The sequence below is a fragment of the Accipiter gentilis genome, chromosome 26, assembly GCF_929443795.1.
Source record: "Accipiter gentilis chromosome 26, bAccGen1.1, whole genome shotgun sequence".
Lineage (NCBI taxonomy): Eukaryota > Metazoa > Chordata > Aves > Accipitriformes > Accipitridae > Astur > Astur gentilis.
Genome location: NC_064905.1, coordinates 16,816,685 through 16,841,476, shown reverse-complemented (window position 1 = coordinate 16,841,476; position 24,792 = coordinate 16,816,685). Strand labels below are relative to the sequence as shown.

General features: G+C 49.9%; 1 protein-coding gene across 1 annotated transcript in view; it reads right to left on the bottom strand.

Annotated features, from left to right (window-relative positions):
- The window catches only part of MGAT4B (alpha-1,3-mannosyl-glycoprotein 4-beta-N-acetylglucosaminyltransferase B), a 52,544-nt gene extending 32,169 nt beyond the window's left edge, over positions 1-20,375 (bottom strand). Inside the window, exon 1 of the mRNA XM_049829487.1 lies at positions 20,175-20,375. Within this exon, the coding sequence (XP_049685444.1) occupies positions 20,175-20,271 (97 nt within the window). The 5' untranslated portion in view covers positions 20,272-20,375. The remainder of the gene's footprint in view (positions 1-20,174) is intronic.
- Between the last annotated feature and the right edge of the window lie 4,417 nt (positions 20,376-24,792).

The window sequence follows — 24,792 nt, the reverse complement described above, 5'->3', positions numbered from 1 at the left end:
AGCAGGTCACCGACTCCATCGCTTAAACAAAGGGTACGTGCATGCTTGAGAGCTACTTAAACCCTTGCCATGAGGCCCTGGATGGACCTTGTATAGCTTCACTCCGAATAATAATAATAATAATAAAAAATAAAAAAAAAAAAAAAAAAGCAGCCTGGCATCCTTCTCTGCCACTGCTGACAAAATTCCCACCGCGCTCCACCAGGCAAAGTGCCACGGATAAATTCAACAGATTAAAACAACCAGAACAGTTCAACAGGCAGGGATGTGCTCAGTTCTGCTGGAAACGGCTACACAAACACTGCGAATCACCCGCGGCGCTCGCAGGGCGGAGATGCCTCTCGCCCACCCCAGCTCTGGTCCCCAAAGCATCGTGCGCACAACAAACCCCCGAAACCCGGGGCTGCGAAGCTCCACCGCCTGCATCCGTGCTGCAATTCATTATGAATAGTCCCGTGAATGAGGAGCTTCGATTACCGTGCTGCACAGAGTCATAGTAAACAAGCAGTGGCGACCAAAAAGCTGTTTACAGAAGGGCTCTCTGCTATGATCCCATGATTACTAGTTAGGCAAATTTTTCAAAAAAAGAAATACAAAGAGAGATTTCCACAGGGCACAGCAAGCCATACAATTTGTGCTGTGCTTGGACTTTGTAAATCAAAATCCAAGCGATGTTTACAGCACTCTAGTTGTTCCTTAAACTTTATTTTTCTTTACTGCCTGCATTTTATGTCCTCAGAGAGTTGCAATGTAAAGCTCTCGGTGTGACTGATGGAAAGCAGAAAGTTGGCACAGCATGATTGGGCAAACCAGCCTCAACCCCCGTTATCTGCATTAAAAGCTTCAACAAATTTGTGTAATACCCAGCATTATAGAAACGGATTTCCAACCAGAAGAGCAGTTGGCAGGATTAAACAAGTAAAAAAGCACACGCACATAAAAAATGGGGAGGTCTGCACACGAGCTAATGGAGCAAGCAGAAAATAACTGGGCATGCTCCCTGGGCTCAGGGACCGCTTCCTTTACAACAAACAGTAATGTCTCATTACAGGAGAAACAAATACAGTAAAGATGAATATTCCATCTTCCCCTGGCTACATTTTAAGTGTTAAGCCAATACAAATTCTCAGGTTATATTTCACAAAAATAGCTACTCAAAAAAACTGCTGGCAGCGCAGCGCAGCAAATTTCATTTGAAAGATAAATCCTACATTCTTCATAGGCAGATGTGAAAATATCTCAGACTTTATCATAACAGCCCCTCCCAGGAGCAAAAGAAGCCACGGAGTAAATTTACAACAAAAAAGTTGCTCCTTTTGCCCTTCTTCCCCTATATAGCTTAACTCAATACAGACAAAATTACCAGCAAACCAGCAGTTCCTGCATCTTATAAATAGATGCTACACACCTTCCCAGTGCCGCCGTGCTCTGCAAAGTCAATATGGAATCAACCCAGCACTTGGGATCAGCAGTAAAACACTTGGAGGACGGTGAAGCTACATGGATGCTGCAATTACTGTCATCACAAAACGACCATTCAGTTCCACTTCTCCACCGAGGCAAGACCGTACCAACCCTCCGCTAACAAACGCAGCCTTGTCGGGGCGTCTGGGCACGAAGGCGCCTGACACCAGCACGCGGCTGCCAGAAGATTGCTGGCAATTGAAGGACGTGCTTAACGCTGAGCTGGACCAGAACGCCGTAGCATCGTCATTTCTAGCTGATAAAAGGGCAAGCTCGATCTACCTCCGCAGTTGTGTTGAAACTACTACAAGGCGACACGTGAAATGGTCTCAAAGCTGCCCTTCGGTGCAGGATTATAGATCTGGATCGCCGTTGTCTTCCCTCCCGCAGCGAGAGCAGGGGGGAAAGAGCCGGGACGTCGCACCGAAGGGCGATCACCCATCTCTTACCAGGATGGGGCAGGGAGCAAAGGAGGAAGCATCTTTAATCAATTAAGTCCCAGCTCGGTCCGAGCTCGCCGATCCTCGCAAAGGACATATCCCTTGGTGGGTCCCCCCAAAAACCAACCCCCTACGCGTACAGAAGGCGTTGGAAATGGAGTGCAGAGACGAGCACCGTACCCAGGAGTGTGCTGGGTGCTTAAACGTTAAAACCTGTGGCTCTATTCAGTTTTGCCCTTGCAGTTCTCACCTACCCCGACGGCTGGGAGAGGATGGATTCGGGGAGGGGAGCGTGGCGACAGCGGCTGGAATTGTCCCAGGCAGCGGCAGCACTGCCCGCCTAAGGGCGCTGAGGGTGGCTTCAGTCTTGTGCCTTTTGCAATCTCAAGACCACCTTTCTGGATTCAAAATACTTTTAATTAGGACTAAATCATTAATTATGATTAGTAATTCTAGCTTTAAAAAAAAAGTACGAAGCAGCCAATCACTTTCACCCTACTATAAGTAGGAAAAAATATATTTCTAAAAGAAACCTTTACTTGGTTTCCTGCTGCCTAAATCAAGGCAGGAATAAGATCAGTGATGACCTGAGGTGCAAGAGAGCTGTGCAAAGGTGACGGCTCTTGAGATGTGTAGCTTTGGCCAAATCCTGACTGCAAACTCTAGAAATCCTGCTGGCCCAAAGTCCCTTGGATTCAACCACTGGAGGCAAACCTGCACCAAGCAGCAGCTGTTTCTGTGCGTCGTAGCTTGAAGGAGAGCTCAGGCTTTGGGTTTCCTTATTTTTTTCAAGTTGGTTTACCGTATATTTATTCCGTCTATAATCTCCCCTTGCCTTCCATCTCCATTTTGAATTATTTATCATCAGGTATCACATTCATTTGCATACTTTATGAGGTGCAAAATAAATGATTAGTCATTACATTTTAGACTTTCCCAAACCATCTGTGCCAGGCTCTGCAGCAGTTCTGTTTTGTTTTTTTCTCTAATACTTTGGGGGAAAAAAAATCCAAGGGGAGAATTGGATTTGCTGGAAACACAGAGTAAAATAGTCCGCATGCTTGCTGATAGCAAAGGCTTATTACTCCGTTATAGCTGTGCTCCGCAAGGGACGCGCAGACTATCATCTTCGGCGTAATTCAACCGGTAATACAAATTGCAAGCAGTATTATTTCAAAGACCTTTATTTATTGATTAGAAACAAAGTCCTTCTCCTCCTCCTCCTCCCTCCTTGAGTTGTGCTGATTGCACACAATAGAGAGCTATCACTTAGAGAGCCAATTAAGTCAACTTCTGAAAGGTAATTGAATAGCTGAAATTCTTAGTGCAATATTGTACTGCATTATCTTGATTGCAACGAAGAAAAACAAAGCAGTTGGAGCAACGAAAATTAGAGAATGAAGCATTAGCCATAGGTAGGAATATAGAAATGGATGGAGCCATTACCAAAAAAAAAAAACCAACCCCAAAGATTATTTTCTTTCTGTGGTTACTTCTAACCCTTGGCAGAGGGGTGAGAAGGAAAAAACAGCCTTGGTCTTGTTTATTTTCTGCACTTTGCATGACTTCATGAGGGGTGGGCTGAGCTGTTGACCAGGCGCAGAGAATGGTGGTGGCCACGGCCACTCCACCACATCCCTCCCCAGGGAGGAACCCAACATTTGGGTGTCCCATACTCAACCAAAAGCTTCGATTAAAGCATTCTTGTGGCTGGGGCTTTATGAAGATAACGCCTTCTGTATGGATTCACCCACGCCTGACGGAGGAGTTCATATTATTCTCCAGCAGAGCCACCTACAGACTGTCTCTCTTCTGCCCTCCTGGCTACCTTCAAAAGTACCTGGAGGATTTTAGATCACCTCTGAAATTTCCATACCGTGGCCCAATTGGGCTAAAGTGAGACTAGGAGTTTGAAACCTGTTGGGAAGAAGGAAATAGCTTCGGTCCCTTAGAAAAACCAAGCTTAAACAGAAGAAAAAAAAAAGGGGAGAAAGTGATTGTAAGCCTGCCAATACTCAGAAGTTATATAAAATCACTCATTTAAATGCAGTAAAAACCCACATCACAAATCAAGAGCAGAATCCTCAGGAACTTGAAGACCCTGGCTGTACGTGGTCAAAATTCACCATCAATTTCCAAGGAACTACTCAAGTCACAGCACTCGGGCTATAAAGCATTTACAGAGGCACATAAAAAGGAAGCTGTTTCCAAAGTATGAAAAGAGGCGCCACAAAACATAAAAATCTCCGTCTTTCTTCTGCACCGACAGCAGACTCTGGTGTGACCTACCACCCCCGTCCTCCTGCCCCCTCCTCTGCCTGGGTTTCCACAGCAGCAAAATCAATCCACCCAATCCAACCTCTGAGCAAATTAATGGCCAACTGCTACTTTCCTGGAGCTGCTCTGGCACCGTCTGCCTCCCCACGTTTTTCTAGCACCAGGAGCCTTGCTGAAGAACATAGAGCTGAGCAGGGTGAGATGCTGCAGCGCCTCAGCCCCAGGGACGTGGATGCTTTCTCCAGCTGTCCTCCCAGCAGCTCCCTGCCCCAAGCCCCATAGACTTTCCAGCCCAGTACAAGCATAGACCTCCCAGAGCAACCCAATAAATATTATTTCTCTGCCAACAAATGTGCCGGCAGAGGATCGCAAACCCATCCTTCTATAGACACGGCTTCTGCCTTTGAGGGGCTGCAGGAGGGACGGTCAGAGGGGGGTTTCAAAGGGACTTATGCACCTGGCAGGTTGGGAACCTCTCCAATGCCTTGATTTCCCACCTGTGAAATAGGCTGAATGATACCCAGCCAACTTTATAGAGGGCTTTACTTTTCGTCAATCCACTTCCACGTCTAGGAGTCCGGTGCCACCACCCTCACCCTGCTGCTCTGGGGCCTCGGGAGCTGTCAGTGTGAACCAAACCATCCATTAATCCATGGGGAATTTGGCAGTGTCATGTAACTAACCTCTGAAACACACGTGGTACCAACGTTTGCCACCGTGCACCAGAAATAACGGCATTAGCGCACACCACCGAGTGCTGCTCAAACTTCTGCCTTACTCATTTTTGTCAGCCGCCCCTCAGTTTTATTTTGCAATTATCTCTGCAATTCCCTCTGAAAGAAGGGACACAATTTAAAGAACTTGAACAATTTTTTCAAACTTGAACAGTCTTTACCCAAAAGAAGCCAGAAGGAAGCCTAGGCACTCAAATACACCCCAAGGGTCCTGGTCCTCAGACAATACTCCATAAAATGGAAGCTTTAGCTTTCCTTGATTCAGCAGACTGAAAGCTCATCAAATACCGCAAAGCACCAGCCTCTCCCTGGTCAGTCTATACTTGAGACATGTTCTATCTTTTCAAAAGCTCTTTTCGGTTACACAATCAAAAATCTGTAAGGACTGCATCTAGAACAGCTCTAAAATTGTTCGTACTTTCCCTGAGAGCTTGACATTCTAGCAAGCTGCTTCACCTTATAATCATTATTTCCTGAGACGCGTCGTGCTGGTTCGTATTCCAATAACACATTCGTGTACCCGCACAGGTACAAGGGAAGCGTACAAATCATGTCTCGCAAAACAACTGTTGGCAAAGAGCAGGATTTGTGTATTCATTGCTCACCACTGAACAGTTACATACATTTTAATTCCAACCTCAAACACAATTTGGACCATGGCAGATGTTTCCTATAGCGCAGGCTTCCTTTAGATGACAGTTAATTCAGTTTGAACATGGCAGCAATGAAGAAAGGGATTTAAATATTTTCTGCTTATTCTCCAGGCTTAATATTGCAGACATAAAAATGAGGGAGTACTAAATTGAACAGCTAAACTTGCCTCTCCCAGCCTCGGCTCTGAATTCAGACCATCCTGCGCGTCCCTGTCACCCAGGACTCCCCTCTCTGTGACACCAGCCTGTGTCAAAAAGAAATTAAATTATTTTAACAAGGTTCTTCCGGATGCACACTGCTGTAACTGAGAGGAGAATATGCCTCTTGTTTTAGGCTGCTTAAGTTTCACCAAAAAAGGGGGCATGCTCCTCTGCAAAACTCTTGCTCCTTTCTCTTTGTTACCCTTGGCAGCTTCCTCCTGTTGCTCTGTTAATAAGCAGATCATTATTTCACCAGCCGCAATCAAAACCTTCCGTAAGATAAGATACAGTTGCAATTTTACATTCACATAGTTGCCCACACTGAAGAGCCCTGAAATGCTCTTAACGAGTTGTATGCACAGGGATCGTCTCTTCACCTATCAGCTGAATGGGTTTGGGAAGCGACAGCTGCTTAAACAGCGCACACACAGCAGAGTAGTTTAAGTGGAAAAGAAATACTATAAATAATTGAAATCACAGCAAGAAATGTAGGCAGAGCAGAGGGAAAGAAGGCAACTCAGAGGAAGCTGGCAGCAGGAGAAGAGATAAGGACTTCTCCTGGAAGCCAAACTAAACAAATGTGCACATACAAATAAATCCACACCTTCTCACCTACACTGGCAGGCAAAAGAAGTTCTTGACCTTTTCTGCACTGTTTGGCAACCCAAGTTTTACCCACCTATGAGCCCTCTCTTGCCAACATCTTCCCCTTTCCTCCTTTCCGCCAAATCCATAAGTCTGATGCAAACGACCCCCATGCTCGTCCCTGGCACTGCAGCAATCTTGCTCACCAAATGATGCTGATGAGTAGATGTGGATTTTAAATGGCCAACTCTGCCATTGACGACTGCCTGACTTGCACAGGCCCACTTCTCCTAGCCCAGCCTTTCGTGGCGAAGCTGTGTGGAAGGCTTCCCCGTGCACCCAGCGAGGATCCTGTTCTCAGCTGGGGCTTCTGAGCACCACGGGGTCCCCATCAGTGGTAGCTGCCGAAATGACCACCTTTAGTTTGAATTAACCAGCACTCTGGAACAACAGGTGAGCGCTTGAAGTTTCAATCCCAGCAGTGAAACACCTCCTTTGATGTCCACAGCTGTTATGAAGGGCTAAAGGTTGTCATTTTGCCTGACCTTCAACTATTACAGGAATACTTCTTGACCTGCATTTTCGAAGTTAGGAACCACAGCCCAGGCAAGAGCACTCAGGCTAAGCAATCTGCTACTGTCTTGACAGATTTCCAAAGAGATGTGAAATATCTGCCTTTCTCAAGTGACTTGAATGATGCACATACCGAGAGCTCTGCAGACATCCAGAAAAACACCCTTTCTCACTGGGTACAACTCACCCAAGCAGGAGACAGCAGGAGATGATAGTTTATTATGCTCTATGGAGGTAACACTTGGCACAACAGCTCTGGGTACCACTTCATCACAGCACAGGGTTGAGGAAGGGAAACTTAACTAGCAACTCAGCTAACCGGACACCTTTAACGAGAAGCAAGTAATGAGATTTTTTAGCGAGTGGTTCATTCAAAGGGCATGCACTGATATCAAGAACCAAGTAAAAATCCCCATTAAAATCTCTGTGGAAGTCAAGAGCATGTAGGAGGGCTGGTGTTCTTAGAGATAAGATGGATATCTTGCCTTACACAGCAATCGATCAATTTTTAGGGGTCAACTGCCAGACCTCAGAAGACTCCTCTTGCAGAATGTTGGCAGTTTTAGGGCAAAAGCCTGCACCAGGCACCACTGTTAAAGTTCAGCCCTGCTCCTAGAGCCACAGGGTTAGTAACTGTGACCAGGAGGTGAAGAAACCTTGACACTGACTCTTCTGTGTGAGCAATTCAGTTTAAGAGCTGCTGTTCGAGAAGCATGTCACCAAGATGAAAGATGACCACAGTTCTTAAATGTAATTTGTTTCTTAAAGAGCCTTCCAGAGGTAGCAAGGATCCCACGTACCCTCTTCTCGACACAGAGCCCTACTAGGCAAGTGCCTTATCTGGATGTGCCTAATTGCATATCAATCAGACCCTCTTGCAGGCTACCTGTCCCAAATCCAAGCCTGGTATGGGAGGGCTGCCCTTCATGTGCCTCTAAGGACATCCTCTGGTTGGGACAGGCAAGTGACAGCTCATGGTGGTGTGAACGGCAAATGTGGTGTCAAGAGCAACTTCCAGTCCACAGGAAAAATAGACATGCCAACACCTTGGATTTCAGCTCAAGATTGGCCCTTGTAACCTCTCTGTGCCACATGAAGGAGATTGGAAACCCAAGTCCACCTTGGACAGGACAGCATTTCTTGTCTGACTTCTCTTGAAAAGTAAGGAAGCCCTTCCGTACTTCCAAAAACTTCTGAACCCGAACAATACTGCCACGCCAGCAAGAAGAGACGGGAACCCTGTGACTCGAGACGGTCTGCCGCTGCGAAACTACATTTGGGCACTCTCCACGCGGTGAAAGATGGAGTCTTTCCCCAACAAGACAGAGAGTCACAACATCTGTCCTCCGGTGTGCAAAGGGATGATACCGACTGCCCATCCTCTTCTTCCAGCTGGAGGACGGCTCGTGGGCAGACGTCTCAGCTGAAGTCCCCAGACCTGGCTCCCGTTGTCGGATCCAGAACCTGAAGGATGCCGCAGCCGGTTCAGGCACGCACTAAGCTTAGCGTGAGGCTGGAGAGAAACGACTCTCTGACAGCTGGCAAATGCAGCTGCCTGCAGCCGATGGGGGGATAACGAAGAACCAGCCGCTTCTTAGAAGTGCCTTTCTGTCACCCACCTTCCCAGAAGTGCATTTCTGCCGCCCGTACCTCCGAACAGCAGATTTCCTCTGACCACGGGGTCATGGAGAACAGAGGTCCTGTAACGCAGAACTTTGAATGCTGTTAACTGATCCAGCCCCATCCAAATGGCATGGTTGCTGTCAATACAAAACTGTTCCTTTCTCTTCCTGCCATCCTCCACTTCATCCAGGGGGCATCCAATAGGTTCAAACACAAAGGCAGCAAAGAGCCTACAACAAGAGCCTCATTAACTGACTGTACAACTGGATTTGTTTTGGAGCACAGTGCCATCCCCCGCACTGCAAGGCAGAGCTCTTGCTAGGGGAAAAAAACGGATCAAATTAAAAAATATCTTGCATACCTTAATATTGCAAGCAGCTCTTCCATCAGACTTAAAACAACAGCATTACCAGCTGTAAAAGGGAAAAAAAAAAAACCCAGGAAGTCTCCCAAAACAGCAGACCAAATGAAAAAAGAAAAGGATGAAGGAGGTTTCAAATCTGCCCTGGAGAGAATGTGTGTCACAGCTTTAACCTGCAGCAGGGAGGGGGAAAAAAGGAAACAGGATAGCAGAGACCAGAAATCAGATTTATTAGGACCAACCAGGTAGATAAAAGATAGATGATCACCAAGCGATGACGGCTATTTTGGAATCAGCTAACTTCTGAAAATGTCTACTCAGCTCTAGCATTTCATACACATGAAATTAGTGTCCACACGAGTACTCTCCTGAAAGGACAAGATTTAATGCACCCGAGATAATTATCTAGATCCTTCTTTATCCCATTAGTGGTTTTCATTCGCATCCTGGAACACCATAAGCGGATTGTTCAAGAATTATTTGCCATCCGCTGTTTCAATCCCGATTGGAATTATCTTTATAACTCGGTACGAAGAAAAGAGATTACATCCCTGCCAGGGCTTGCTGCAATGCCCTCTTTTCTGAGGCTCCTTTTATCATTTTTGTTCTATAAGGTGATGAAAAGAATCAGAAAACAATTGTCACGGACATGATTTTGCCCTCTCCTCCTCCTCCTTCCCCATGCGTGCATTTGGGAGGAGGAGGAGGAGGAGATGCTCTTCCCACCGCATCCCCTGCAGGAGATGCACCACTGCACCTGCACAGAGATGAAGCTCAACGAGACTTAGTCATCAAATTACCCAGGACAGGATCCAAAAACGCTCCCAGCTTCCTTTTGCGCTACGATCCACTAATAAAAGAACGAGGATAAAACTGTTAAAACCAATTAAACAAATCACTTGACGCAAGAGAAAGAAGTGGAATTCACTGCACTAGAGATCCCAGGGGCGTATGCTAAATGTCGCGTTTCGTGCTCTCTACTAATATATGTCACTATGCAAGCTCCGGTGGAGATAAAGCCAACATCATTCAAACAGCCAACACAATCCCTTGCTTCAAGGCCTAAAACAACAAGAAGACAAAATTCCCCTCCCAGCCACTCTAACCGCCTGCCAGGTTTTGTATTAATGGAAGAATTACATCTCCTTCCAGGTATGGCGAGGACACAGCTCGTCTCCCCATGGGCATCCGCGAGTCTGCCCGGCAGTGAGTAAAGATGCCTGGACGACACAAAAACTATCCCTCCTCCTTATAGAAACACAAGGAAGTAAGGATTCAGATCTGACATGAATAGGAATGCATGTATTTTTAAAAAAAAACATGCTTTACGGCTGTGTAATGAGATCTGTAGGAGAGTTATCTTTATAAACAAGTTATTAAAAGGGGGAGGAGGGACACAATAATAGCAGGTGCCAATTACTCAGCTCCCGGCAGAGACTTTCCAATTTCTCACCTTCCCCCAAAGCAAGATGTGCCGCTGTACAGCAGCACATTTACTTGCAAGCGTAACACCCTTTCGGAGTATTGGTTCTCTCCCACAAAGCAAAGCTGCAGTTGCTGCCGTGCCGCCACTGGCGAGGGGCAGCCCATTTCCCCACCAACCCTGCACCAGAGCTGAGACCAATACGGCATGAAATTAATTTGGAAAGAGTGAAACAGCAGAAAGTAAATAAAATTATCTTTTTATTTGACTCCAGAATCTGGCCACTCCCACCAAGAGGAACAGCAAATTTGTGAGCTAATTGCGACTGCCAGGTTTGCCTCTCTGCAAATATCTGCTTAGTTTCAGGAACAAAACGCCAGTAACGATTTTGTTATTTTAAAATGGCAGCGTAGTTTCAGACAGTAAATGTTCACATTGCAACTGGAGCCGTCGGAGAGATCCCATCCTTTGAGGCAAGCACACCAACGTAATGAATAATATTACAAAAGTAATCCGAGCCTTTAAAATCATTATTTCCAAAATCAGCAAATAATTACCAAGGCCTTCAGCAATCAATACCCAAGATAAATAGACAATTAAATTGCAAAAGACCAGAAGAAAGAAGTTAATATTTGCCAAACGCATGCCAAATACACTTTTTCATGGTAACCAAATACTTCCAGTAAATAGATACTTTAGCTCACTGGAGAAGCACTTTCAGAAAGTAATAAATTAATCTAATAAAACAGACAGACAGGGTGGAACCAGACATTAACGGAACACAAACTGATCTATACGGAGCCAACCCACAATCCATGTCCTAATTATGGTCATCCACCATTCTGGGTACTTACCTCCCCCACCCAGGTCAGCTCTTTAGCTCGGGGAAAATACATGTTTCATGCAGCTTCCCTGGCACGACAAAGCAGAGAATTTCAGCCATCAAATGACGAAGTTTCTGCTCAGCTAGAATTTGCATTTCCAATTTTTTTTCTAAATACCTCTCGCTCCTCAAAGTCAGCAAATTAATCTGCTTTTAAACACGATTCTTGCTTCGCCTTCAGTTTAGTTTAAGCTCCATCCGCGAGGTGCGGGCTGAGCTCTCGCCGCCCACGCGCGATGCCCGTGCAAGAATCCCCACGGCACGTCCCCACTCTGGAACCGGGACGGTTTGTCCTGGGGGGGCTGCACCCTGCCTCGCCATCCCTCCTGGGACCCAGGGGCTCTCAGAGTGACCCCTGACACCCGGTGCAAGGACCAGCGTCGCCTCCTCCCCGGGCAGCCCAACCTTTACCAGCTTCTACCCCAAATCATTGCTTGGAGTTAACGAAGCCGCTCTGTTAGGTGAGCATCTGGTAGAGTTCCTCACATGGTGGATAACTTGAACTGGACAAGATTAAGAGAGGGAGAGACGTGTGGGAAGATGTCCATCCCGTTCGTTTTCTGCAACATCAAAGGAAGACGGAAGGGAGAAAACCGAGGGAAATGGAAGACAAAGAGAAGAGATATCAAAGCCAGCTCCGGAGAGAGCGCAACGAGAGATGGCACGAAAAAGGAATAGCTAAAACACGAAAGGCAAGATCAAATAAAAGCACAAGATCACAGTCTGGGCACAGAGAGGAGGGAGGCGAGACCACCACACCACTTTCGCCAGGATTAACTGAATAATTCATTTGACAGGTACTTGTCTGCGGCAGTAGTTGAGTCTGAGAGAGTCCAACGCCGTCCGGGTCCATCCATCCACCAGGCAACCCCTACGGTCACGTACTGTTCTTGCTTTTCACATCCAGCACGGGGACACGCCGCGGGGACACTGCAGAGCAGCTGTGTTTCCCTGAGCGCCCATCTTTTGGGGAGGAATAAAGCAATTTAGTTCTCGCTCAGAAAACTTCGCCAGCTTCTTCTGTATGAAGCTCTTGGCACTGGCAGGGTCAGTCTTGCTACGATGCTTTCACTAAAACAGGCTATCCAAACATGTAGTGCTATTACACATATCTTAGGTAGCTCGTATCTCAGTATTGGAAGTGTTTCTTTGATTAGTTACAAGGGCTTCTGAAGGCTACACAACTTTTTTGGTACCACAGGCCTCCTGTCTAAGCCATGAAATTCCTTGGAGCAGTGACAATACATAGAGGATTTATTGCAGCGTACGTACAAGCAGCGAGCGACAAAAAAGGGTCTCCAGGTTAAACCTTATTTCCAGAAAGCTCTCAGCATCACAGGGAGAGAAGAAAAACCTATGTGCTCTAAGGTAGTCTTGAAAATGTGGTCAGGATGGTCTAAAAGCTCACTGAGGAATAAGCGTGGAGCAGGGAAGCGGCACTGGCACAGGCCAACACCGTGCTCTTCCCCCAGTTCAGCATCCATCCCGCTACCACCAAGTCCTAACCACCGGTGCAACAATTATAGCTACAGGTAAACGGACAGCGCAATGCAACAAAACTCATAGTGAAAACAAAAGACAGGTGGAGATTAATTGTTGCACAGAAGCTTCTTGAAAGCCTAACGATTTACATTTCAATGCTACTGCCGTCCACCTTAATATAAGCGGGAATGAAAACATCTTGCACAAACGTGTCTAGTCACTTCAAAATACAGATTAAGCTTTAGGTGAGTATTTATCCTGTACGTAGTGCAGGAGGGCAGGAATATTTAAATATTAGGGGAGTCGCTCCAAGGCGGGGGCAGGCAGGAGGGAAGATGGGAGTTATGGAGCTGGGTCTGTGCATCAGAGATGTGTCCATGCTAATGCACGGATCCTGGAGACTCGAGTGTGACTTGACACTGGGACAAAAACAGAAGGGGAAGCGGCCAGTGCCACAATTAATGCAGAAAGAGATGATTTAAAACAGAAATCTGCCCCTCCCAGGTTTTTTTGCTTTGCAAGAGAAGCCTCGTGTGAGCTCAAAAACAAACCCAAGAAGGGCGTTGCTGATGAAAAAGCCCCCTACACTTCAATTCAAATTAAAAAAAGGCAGAAAAAAAATGCATTCCCCTCCATCAAAGACAACAATCCTCTCCCCGAATCAGGAAGCCGTTCAGCAGACGCTCGATCAGCACTCCCCGAAAAGCCTCTCCTCCTAACAGTGTTAACCTGCCGGCCCCAGCCCCTGCCAAAGCCCTTTGTTTAATAGTTTCCATAATCCTTTAATTTGACCAGTGACTTCTGCCGCCGCGGCAGCCCTCTCCACCCACCGAGCCCCGCCGATCCCTTGGGCTTTGTCTCGTGAAAAAACAAAACGTCAACATTAGAATCGGCACGATAATGACACGGAAAATCTTCACGTGAAACAAAGCTTCGTCTCCAAATACTTTTAGGCAGGTGGCTCAGCCCCACCTCTGCAAAGGTTTCCTGCAAAGCACCGGGTGGCTGTGGATGCCCGTGCCGAGCCAGGCGCCCCAGGACGGCTATTTTTTGGTGTTTCTTTATACCAGGAACTGAGAGATTGGTACTTTGGTGACTGGTTAGGGTTTTGCGAGCAGGGAGAACCACGGATAACACAAGCCTACCTGCAGCAGCCTGCCAGCAGCCTTGCCCAATTTATCGCTAAAGCAATTTCTCCATCACTTAGCAGGCTTCAAAGCTTTCTAGAGATGACTGGCAGCTTCACTTAAACTAGCCAGCTATAGATGTGTTTTACATTAAACACTAAGTGAATAATCAATGAACATTCAGGATATAAGCACAAATCAATGATTTGTTTTAGATGAATCAAAGGGAACCACAAATGAGAAAGGGTTTTGTTCTGTAACAGAAGTAAACCAAGATAAGTACTTGATGTAATTGGGTGGGTGGGTGTTAACCTGCTCTTCTCCTACGCACTGACACAAACCCCGCTGTCGCAGAAGCGCGGCTGTGTCCTCCAAACCCCTGTGACAAGAGATGTCACTGTCCCCAGAGAGCAGATGGGAACTGAGGCATGAAACCAGCCGGCTGACTTTCCCAAGACTGGGAGGGATACGGCATGGCAGGGACCTGAATCCAAGCCTCCGCTTCCAGAAACTTCAATTCCATCACATAACTGCAACTCTTATCACTGGAGCGGCAACAGGACATGGACAAGCACATAGGTAGCACAAGCCAAGAGCCCAGCTTAAAGACCTAGCAAAACCAGCAAAGAAATAAAAACAGAAATACAGGTGACTCCAGACAATGGAAGATTTATTCTGATGAATGCATATCAACAGATTGTACGGTGTCCCTTGCACTTGGGATGAATTTGGTCAAATCACACGCAGGATAATTTTACAAATGCTGCTGCATTCCGGCCACCAATTCCACACAACATCTGCCGAGCACCACGCAGGCCGAGCAAAGGCTCTCGGAAATTCTCTTTTTATTTGCCATGCATTTTAATGATAGACTGCTAAACTCTACGGTTCCTCAGCCGAGGTCCCCGTCTGCACCTCCTCAGCCGTGAGAAGCACACGCTGGGTCTGCGGCCGGCGTCTCTCCTCCGGCAAACGTTTCCAAGGGTTTCAGAGAAACGAGCCCAGCTCAGACCAGAGCGTTCACTCGCACCGGTCCAGCTGCAGCCTGTGACCTCAAAGAAACTACAAAAACCTGAAGCGAAGCCGGCGCAGGTAACAGAAATGAAAAAGCAGCGGGAACCCCCGCATGCCGCAAGATACAGTTCGTATTTAGCAGTATCACGAGCTTTGACTCTCCTGCTTCCAGAGCGGATTAGCGTTCATGGCTTTTTATGCATTATATAAGACAACTTTGTAAACACGCTCAGAGGAACATCCCTCCGGGACAAAGTCTGCTTCCCACGAAGAACACCCCAAGCGAGCAGAGCATCCCGCCGCACACAGCACCGCACAAGCAATATTCCTTTACAGAGACGCTGCCTGAGCCTGTCCCGCTGCAACGGGCACCGGAGCAAGGTCCACGCCGCAGCCGGTGCCCCGCCATCACCGACACCCCAGCATCCCGCTCCCCACCACGTTCGCAAGTCAAGGGGGAGACCCCCGCGCTCAGACCGCGCATCGAGATACCCACCCGGGATGCGAGTGGCGAGTCCCTCCCGAAGCCGTCGCACATCTATTCTGAAGCGCTTTCACAACGCCCACGGGAAGAACGGTTCCCACGGGGTGAGCATCCAAAATGCTGCACAATCAAAACTGATCTTAGAGGTGTGAAGCCACTATGCAAAGAGCCGTCACCCACATCGCAAGCAAATCTACAGGTTCGGAGGTGCCTGCAGTTGTGGTTTTACGACGGAAACCTGGAGCTGGCTGGTACTGGGTAGCTATAAATCATTAAAATTTGAGGGGGAAAAACCCCTCAATTTTTGGGTAGGGAAGCCTGGTAGGTAAGCCTGCACAGGCAGCGTGGGTACAGAGCCCACCCTGAGCTATACAGCTGTACCCTGGAGGTGCAATCCCAACCTCAAAACGCGGCATTTGCAAGGGGCAACATGTCGGGAGTCTCCTAAAAGGTTCACATAAGGTTTAGAATTTTCTATTCAATATAATAAAAAAAGCCCAAACACTTCAAATATTGTGCAGCATTTATGGCTCTGGGGTGGGCTGCAAGGGGCAAAGAGAAGGGCTGGAAAGACAGCACATGGCTGGTCGGTCACTCGAGAATAAAGATTATGGATAAGAACTGTTCAGTTTTCATCACTGGAAAGAAAAAAACCACAACAATGTAATTGCAGGTAGGTTAAATTGTTTGCCTTCATCCCATCTGCACCTGTGACTTATCCAAAATCATGAAAGCTTCTTGTTTTTCCCGAGTCCTCGGTAAAACACCCCTTGTAATCCCCACCTTGGGCACGCTAATGCCCGAGCCTGCCCGCGCCTTCCCGAAAGCACATCACCCTCCACAGTTAAACCTACAGGTCCACCTCACGACAGCAGGTTACAGAAGAGCTTCTTCCAAGGCAGCTGTTGGTTTTTGAAAGTTAAACTGTACTTAAACCTAAAATCAGCAAAAAGAGAATATTAAACTTTGGCCAAGACACCCACCACCACGATGCGCAGCACGCGGTCCAGCTCCGAACCACCCCGTGATGCTGGACATCGGCCGCCTGGGTGACTGGTTGTGCTATTTGAGGCTGACCCTTCTCTTCCTACTCCAGCAGACTATTTCAAACCTCGTTTATAATTGGAAAGAGGCAGCATCTGTTTTTGCAGACCACAAGGTCAAAACTTTACTAATAACCACAGCATGGCAAAACACCCTTAGCGGGTAAACAAACCTTGCATCGGTCACAGAAAAGCAGCTCTAGAGCTGGTTTGACCTGGTTTATTTTCTTTCGACTAAGTGTTTTGTCCTCCCAACGTAGAGCGGAAAGACAGGCAGGCTCTGCAATTAAAACATGTGTTTTAATATCTTTTTATTCCCTATCGGAGGCGACGTGGACACCTTGCCAGTCTTCCCCAGAATGCCATGATATGAGGAGCTCAGGATCACTGGGAATTGTCTCCAGCTACTCACAGGGGATGGCCGATGTTACAGAGGACTGGCGAGCACAAAGCCTGTCTTTGAAAAATAAGGGGATGGGGATAAAGAGGATCCAGGAAATTATGGAATAATCAGCTTAACTTCAGTTGAAGTACTTAGAAGACGAGGAGGACTTGAGCAAGAGCTAACCTCTGTTTAATCAAGAACAAATCACATCAAATCTATCCTACTGCTTTCTGCGACAGGGTACCAGGACTTGTAGGGAGGGGAGAAGAAAAAAAGATTTCAGAGACACCTCTGATAGTGTCTCACGGGACGTCTCCATAACACAGCGAGGGACACAGGGGCGCGACTGAGCCACCTGAAGGTGTGCGCACCACTGCTGGGAAGAGCACCGGTGAACTGGTCGCTGGTCTTGGAGCACAGACCGGGAGGACCTTACTGAAGTGGGTTCCAGGGGAACCCATCCCAGTTCTGATACCACTCGGTGTTTTCATCCACGACGTGGCTGATGGCAGAGAAAACACGCTGATTGCCTTTGAAGGCTACACCAAGCTGAGAGGGGCTGCAAGCACGCGGGAGGACAAGATCAGAATTCAAAACAATGCTGACACTTTGGAAGAAGCAGTCTGAAAAAAAAAAGGACACAGTTCAACAAGGACAAGCGTGAGGTAATGCGATTTGGTAAGAATAATTAACCAGGCAAATACAAGAGGAGGAATGAAAAGCAGGAAAAGTTCTGGAGAAGAATGGCTGAAAGGTCAATGAGATAAAAAAAAAATTAAACACGAGTAATCTGTGGCAAAAGTAAAAAGCAAACACACTGGGATGTACAAACAGGATCATTGTATGTAAAAGACCTGAAGGAATCCCTTATTCTTCTGAGCAAAAATAAGGCAGCAACTTCAGTCCTTTATCGCAGGTTAAGCATCACTCTTCACGAAGGATGACGGTCCACAAAAGAGTAGCAAGAACAACTGCAGACCAAGAATACATGACCTGAAAAGAATGGTCAAAGGAGCCAGCGTGGTTTAATCTACATTAGCAGGGACTAAAGGGAGACACGGTAGCAACTCCCAAATATCTAACAGGCTCCTGCAAAGTAGGAAGGAAGGAACTTTTCTGCCTGTGCCCAATAAACGGAAAAAGAAGAGCAATCATGAAACCAGCTGAAGGAAAAGACATTTCTCTTCAGCTCGTAAGAAAAATCTAATGGCAGAGCTGCTAAATGTCAAACAGATTGTCCAGGGAGCTTAGGCATCTCTGTCATCAGAGGTTTTTAAGAATGAACACGATAAACATCTGTCAGGAAGGGGCTGGTTATCACGGATCCTGCGCAGGGGCAGGGGATGGACTGAATGACCTCTCAAGGTCTTCTCCAGCTCTGTATCGAATAATGGCCTGATACGTAAATGACCATAATAGCCGGAAACCTGCTGTGCTGACACAGCCTGACCCATGTTATTTGTGACCTCTTGTAGCGATCGCTGTTTGGAAGCAACAATCTGTTGCTGTCAGAGGAAAATGCGTATCCCAGGGAGGGTCCTACCAAGAGGGACAGGGACAGTGGTACCAAAGGTTATTATTTTGGCACTTGAACGAGCAATGGGGAAAAGCTACTTGTTAGAAAATAAAAGCGAGTCAAAGGACAACACAGTCCAGACGGCACAGACTACCTAGCGGGGTTGGCCACCCTGCTTCAGAAACCAGGAGTGACCGCTCGGAACCCGTGCGGCGCTGCACACCGGTTTCAATTCATTTATGGGAGGGAGCCACAAGCAAAGCAACTCTCAGCAGTAACCGCAAGAAAGCGGTTCTCAGAGCGCTCCTCTACCCCTGCACAACTTACCCCGGTCTGGCATTTCTGGCTGGAATGTGCATACAACACCACCCGGTTGTGCAAACATTTTGTCCCATTGAAAATCCCCCCAGCAGAAGCTAATCGATCCACCGGCGGTACCCTTGCATTACAAACGCTCGTCACCCAAACCTCTGCAGGAAGGCAGCTCTGGTGGGATTTAAACCACGTTAGCAGCATGACAGGAGAGCCCTTCAGCTGACGAACGAAGCAGAGGAGCCCAAGCAGCCGCCCTTCGGATGCCGGCAGCTGCCAGGAGAAGGTGGCACATCCCAGGAGCTCCTGCCCTGCTGCCAGGGAAGGGGCCGGGCTGGCTGGGAACCTATGTGCGCTCGTGCCATCCTGCTCATCAGAGCCAAAATAAGCTCCTTCCGTCCCCAGAGGCCCCAGTCCCGATGCCAGCCTCGCACCACGCTCAAGCTGCGCCTTGCGATTGCGCGTGGTGTGCCCTGGGATGGCAAAGCCATCAAGTCGCGTCTTACGCTCAGCGAAAGCTGCTTTTCACCTGTAGCTGGGAGAGATGCTTATATGGCGAGTGGATAGAGAGGGCCAAGGGCTGGACGGCCGGACCACCCACCTTTAATGACCTTTAAATTGCAGGAACTGGAAGAGCTGAGTGACTAGCACGGGCGTGAGAGCTCGGACACCCATACGCGAGACAGATACACAATTCAGGAGCGACTACCGGAATCGTCCTCCGGGCCAGGATAAATCCGGTGTGCTGCTTCAGCGAGTGACAAGACGGGGAAAAGCAACTATTATGTTGTCAGGAAAAACCAGCGGCGAGAGCATCTCTGCCATATCCCTGCGGGATTCCCCCGCAGCCTCGACGGGATGGGGCCCTGCACCCCTGCTTTGCAGCCGCCTACTCGGTGCAAAACCAGCGCCGATATTTCAGTGCCGAAGCCGGCAGCCCTCGCCCCCGTCCCACACGCGTTGAAGTTACTGGACTCACCATCCAGCCGCAAGAGCCGTGCGTGGCGTGGGGAGGGCAGGGCTGCTCAGATCTCCCCTCGCCTCCAGTTTGCCCAGAGCCCCCCCCCCCCCCCCCCCATCCATCCGAGGGCTCCCCCCAATTGCTGCCATCACCACGAGGATTTAACCCCCGCGGTTTCCCACCGCCCACCAAGGTTTTCACCATAAACGTGGGGGTGCAAAGACGCGCAGCACCGAAGCCAAGCCCAAGGCACCCCAACCTGAACGACAGCCCGCCCGTCACCCCGCAGCCCCCCCACCCCGATCCTCCGTGGGCGCCCCCGGCCGCAGCGCACCCCGGGGACGAGCAGGGACCCCCGACCCTGGCACCCACCCCCCCACCGCCCCCCCCCCGCCCTACCGGGCACGGGCACGCCCGCACCGAGGGTTGTTCCCACGGGTCACGGTCCCGCGGGGACCGGCGGGGGATACGGCGGGGCCAGGGGTTCCCAAAGGCTCCTGCAGGATCCTGCCCGTCAGGATCCTCCCCCACACGGGGGTCCAGGAGGGCCCGGCTCCCGGAGCACGGCCCCCTCCCCGGCCTCGGGGCCCCGAGCCCCCCCCCCCCGCCTCCCCAAAATCCGCCTCCCCGTACCTTTGTGCCCGCCGAAGGCGCCGTACCAGGAGAGCGAGAGCAGGGCGCACAGGCAGCCGAGCAGCAGCGTGAGCGCCGTGCCGCTGCGGAGCCTCATCGCCTCCTCGCCGGCGGGGGCGGCCGCATGTCCCGGGCGCGGCGCGGCCTCGGCGGCCCCGGGGGCCCCGGGGAGCGCGGTGCGGAGCGGAGCGGAGCGGAGCGGGGCGCACCGCCCGCCCGCCCGCATGCAGCGCCCCGCGCCGGGCCGGGCCGGGCCGGGCCGCGCCGGGCGGGCGGGGCGGGGCGGGGCGGGGCCAAGGGGGCGGGGCCAAGGGGGCGGGGCCAAGGGGCGGGGCGGCAGCGGGCGGAGGGCGCCCCCGTGCGGGGGAGGGGGGGGCCGGCGGCGGCGGCAGCGGGGAGGGGGGGGTGAGTGTGTGAGGGAGTGTGTGTGAGTGTGAGAGAGTGTGAGTGTGTGTGTGAGTGTGAGAGTGTGTGTGAGAGTGTGTGAGTGTGAGAGTGTGTGAGTGTGTGTGTGTGTGTGAGAGTGTGTGTGAGAGTGTGTGAGTGTGAGAGTGTGTGAGTGTGTGTGTGTGTGTGAGAGTGTGTGTGAGAGTGAGTGTGAGAGTGTGTGAGTGTGTGTGAGTGTGACAGTGTGTGAGTGTGTGTGTGTGTGAGAGTGTGTGTGCGTGTGAATGTGTGAGTGTGTGTGTGTGAGTGTGTGTGTGAGAGAGTGTGAGTGTGTGAGTGTGTGTGTGAGTGTGTGTGTGAGTGTGTGTATATGTGTGAGAGAGAGTGTGTGTGAGAGTGTGTGAGTGTGTGTGTATGTGTGTGTGAGTGAGTGTGTGAGTGTGTGTGAGTGTGAGAGTGTGTGTGTGAGTGTGTGAGTGAGTGTGTGTGAGTGTGTGAGTGTGTGTATGTGTGTGTGAGTGAGTGTGTGAGCGAGTGTGTGTATGTGTGTGTGAGAGAGAGATAGTGTGTGAGGGAGAGTGTGTGAGTGAGTGTGTGTGTGAGAGAGATAGCGTGTGAGTGAGTGTGTGTGTGAGTGTGTGAGTGTGTGTGTGAGAGTGTGTGTGCGTGTGAATGTGTGAGTGTGTGTGTGAGAGTGTGTGAGTGTGAGTGTGTGTGTGAGTGTGTGAGTGTGTGTGTGAGTGTGTGTATATGTGTGTGTGAGTGTGTGAGTGTGTGTGTATGTGTGTGTGAGTGAGTGTGTGAGTGTGTGTGAGTGTGAGAGTGTGTGTGTGAGAGTGTGGGTGTGTGTGTGAGTGTGTGTGAGTGTGAGAGTGTGTGTGTGAGTGTGTGAGTGTGTGAGAGTGTGTGTGTGAGTGTGAGAGTGTGTGTGTGAGTGTGTGAGTGTGTGTGTGTGTGTGTGAGTGAGTGTGTGAGCGAGTGTGTGTGAGTGTGAGAGTGTGTGTGTGAGTGTGTGAGTGAGTGTGTGAGTGTGTGAGTGAGTGTGTGTGTGTGTGAGAGAGTGTGAGAGAGTGTGTGTATGTGTGTGTGAGAGAGAGATAGTGTGTGAGTGTGTGAGTGAGCGTGTGTGTGAGAGAGATAGTGTGTGAGTGAGTGTGTGTGTGTGTGTGAGCACGCACGTGTGTGTGCCTGTGAGTGTGTGTGTGAGAAAGTGTGTGTGTGAGAGTGTGAGAGTTTGTGTGTGAGTGTGAGTATGAGCGTGTGTGTGAGTGTGTGACAGAGTGTGTGTGGATAAGAGAGTGTGTGAGAGAGAGTGTGTGAGAGAGAGTGTGTGCATATGTGTGTGAGCGCATTTGTGAGTGTGTGAGAGTGTGTGTGCCTGTGAGTGTGTGCGCTTGAGTGTGTGTGTGCGTGAGAAAGTGAGTGTGTGTGTGAGTCTGAGCATGTGTGTGAGTGTGTGAGAGTGTGTGTGCCTGTGAGTGTGTGTACATGAGAGAGTGTGTGCGTGAGAGAGAGCGTGCGAGTACGAGTGTGAGTGAGCAGGAGTGTGAGCGAGTGCGTGGCAGAGTGTGTGTGACTGTGTGTGCGCATGTGCGACTGAGTGTGTGTGAGTGTGAGAGCGAGTGTGTGTGACTGTGTGTGAGACTCTGTGTCCGCACACGTGCACATTCATGGGTTACGTATCTAAATACACACACCTATACACTTGGCTTATTCCTATAGCTGCGTATACATGCATACTTGTGCACACGCATATGTCCGTACAAAGGTACGTATATATCTGTGGGTGCCTCCATGGGCCTATGCATGTGCGTGTGCGCGCGCGCGCGCGTGCCTGTCTCCGTACGTCCGTGTGTGTGCGCGCGCGCGCGCACGTGTACACGCCTGCGTCCATATGACTGGGTGGGTGGGTCCATATGTCTCTGTGTGTGCGTGCGCCCGCGTCCATACGTCTGTGCGTGTGCGTGCGCGTGCGCCCGGGTCCGTACGTCTGCGTGGGTGCGTGCGCGTGCACCCGTGGGCGCGCACGGGGCGCGCGCGTGGACCTTCGCGCGGGGCAGCCCCCTCGGCCACGCGGCGCGGATTCGCTGCCGTTTCCGCAGGAGCGTCTCATCCTCGGTTAAGGGAACGGCCTCCGGTGTCCATGGAGGGAGCACCGATGCCGGATGAATATCGCAGACGGACGCTGCCGCCCGGGAGGACCCAAAGGACCTGGCGTTCGGGGGTTACGGCCTCAAGCTGCTTGCCCAGGTGAAGGGCAGAAGGAATCGGATTTAAAAATCATTTTGCTTGGGTTTGCTTCTGTTAGTGGGCCCAGCTCTATCGCCCTGCGGACCGGGAGGAGCGGTACAGCGGCGTCGGGTTTGAAGCGCTGAGCTTACCCGCCTCTACCGCCCGAACTCGCTTCTGCGGCCGTTCGCGAGGCCAAACGGGAGGCGGCAGCTCGTGTGCCCCGTCCCTGGGTACGTAATTCCTCCGGCGAAAGTTGTCATCTTCCATTCCCCAAGAGCTCTTTTAGCGAGTAAATCTTTCTCAGACGTGTCAATATTGTAGGACTGGCTTCCAGCGACCGGTCTGTTGTTTGAAACGTTGGGATCAATTCGAGAGTGACGTAAAGCGAAGCGCGCGCCCGTGCCAGAGGCAGGAGCGGCGACGCAGGCGCTGGGCGACGCTCGGCCGCAGCCTCGGAGCCGACCGGGCTCCGTGGGCACGTCTCCTCCGGGCAGCCCTCCAACCGACGTGGGAATCGTTCCAAAACGGGGAAATCTGGCAAACGGTTCCTCAGGGCTTCGTTCCGTTTCCTTCTGGAAAGGCGAAGGGTTGGAGGGATGGGTGCAGGGGCCGCCTCGAGGGGCTCTGGGCCACAGCGTGTGCCTCGCTGAAAGCCGTACGTGCGTACGAGGAAAAGCGCGGATTGCCCGTTTCTGCAGGAGATGGTCTTGCCTACCTGCGTCCTTAGACTCTTCTCTAGTTTCTAAAATAAACCACATTTTTCAAATCTTGAAATGGCCTCTCCCGGCGATGAGAAGATCCGGGATGGAAATCGGCAGAGGGAGCCCTTTGGACGGCACGGAAAGTTTCTGACCTCGCTGCCAGAAGGCAGCGAGAGGTTGCGGGGCCCCAGCGCAGACCACTGCTCACAGCGGGCACGTCCCTCACTAGGGAAATGTGCCGAACATCACTCTTGGGACTATTAAAAAAAAAAAAATAATAAGGAGGCCAGATCCATGCTTCCTCACCTGAATTTTGCGAGGCATTGCCCAAGTGACCGTCACCTGCAGAACATGAGCCGGCAGCGGGTCCCGTCCCTCAGAGCAGTTGAGCCCTTGAGCGCTCGATCGGCTCCGCAGAGAGCGGCCACGTCCCCAGGCTCGGACCCCCAGCCCAGCACACCCACCCGTAACTCGCTCCTCGGCTGCAGATAAAGCCTCAGCCACGCCAGCCATAGCATTTTCACTATTAGAGCAAAGAAAACAAGCCCCAGAAGCTCTGTCCCACCTAGCCTCCTTGCTTTCTCGCTTTAAACCTATGTGTTAAACCCAGGAGCCAGCGGAGGATTCACAGGAATTAATGGCAAAAACCCTCCAGAGGTGGCAGACAAGTAAAAGCTGCTTGTGGGAAAGGCGTGTGAAATCCTACTGCCATTAAAGAGTTGAGAGAAATAACATGACGCGTTTTAGTGCATTAGATGATGGCTGTTTATTTTCAGATGTGCAAAATGCTCCCACCGCTCAGGATATATGGTGTGTCTGGAGCAGAAGAGAGCAGAATAACATTAATAATTTCTCCAGGACAATTAATTAGACTCTTTCTCAAGGATAAACCTTAATCTGATTTCTGCTGTTATACTTTGTCTTCATAAAAGTCTGAAGAAACGGATGAGTTTATACCACCCTCGCATCACAAAAACCTTGGGCTCTCTTGGAAAAAAATGAGGGACTAAGCGAAATTGCCAGCACTTGGGATTTTTATATCGGAACTGCAAAGTTCCCTTTTATTCTTAGAGTCCCTCCCTCTAACCCGGTTTTGGCTTTTATTCTGTTTTTAACAAGCAAGTTTTGAGCCTTGGTCCCTTTGCAGAGCAAAGTTTAAAATATGAACTGCAGAGACTCAAAACCCCGGCAGCAAATAAACAGAGTGAAGATGGGTTTTTAAGGTGATCTCATGATCTTTGAACAGTTGATGTCGGCAATACTGAGCACGCTGCAGAAACGAGGACCTTCCACGGAAA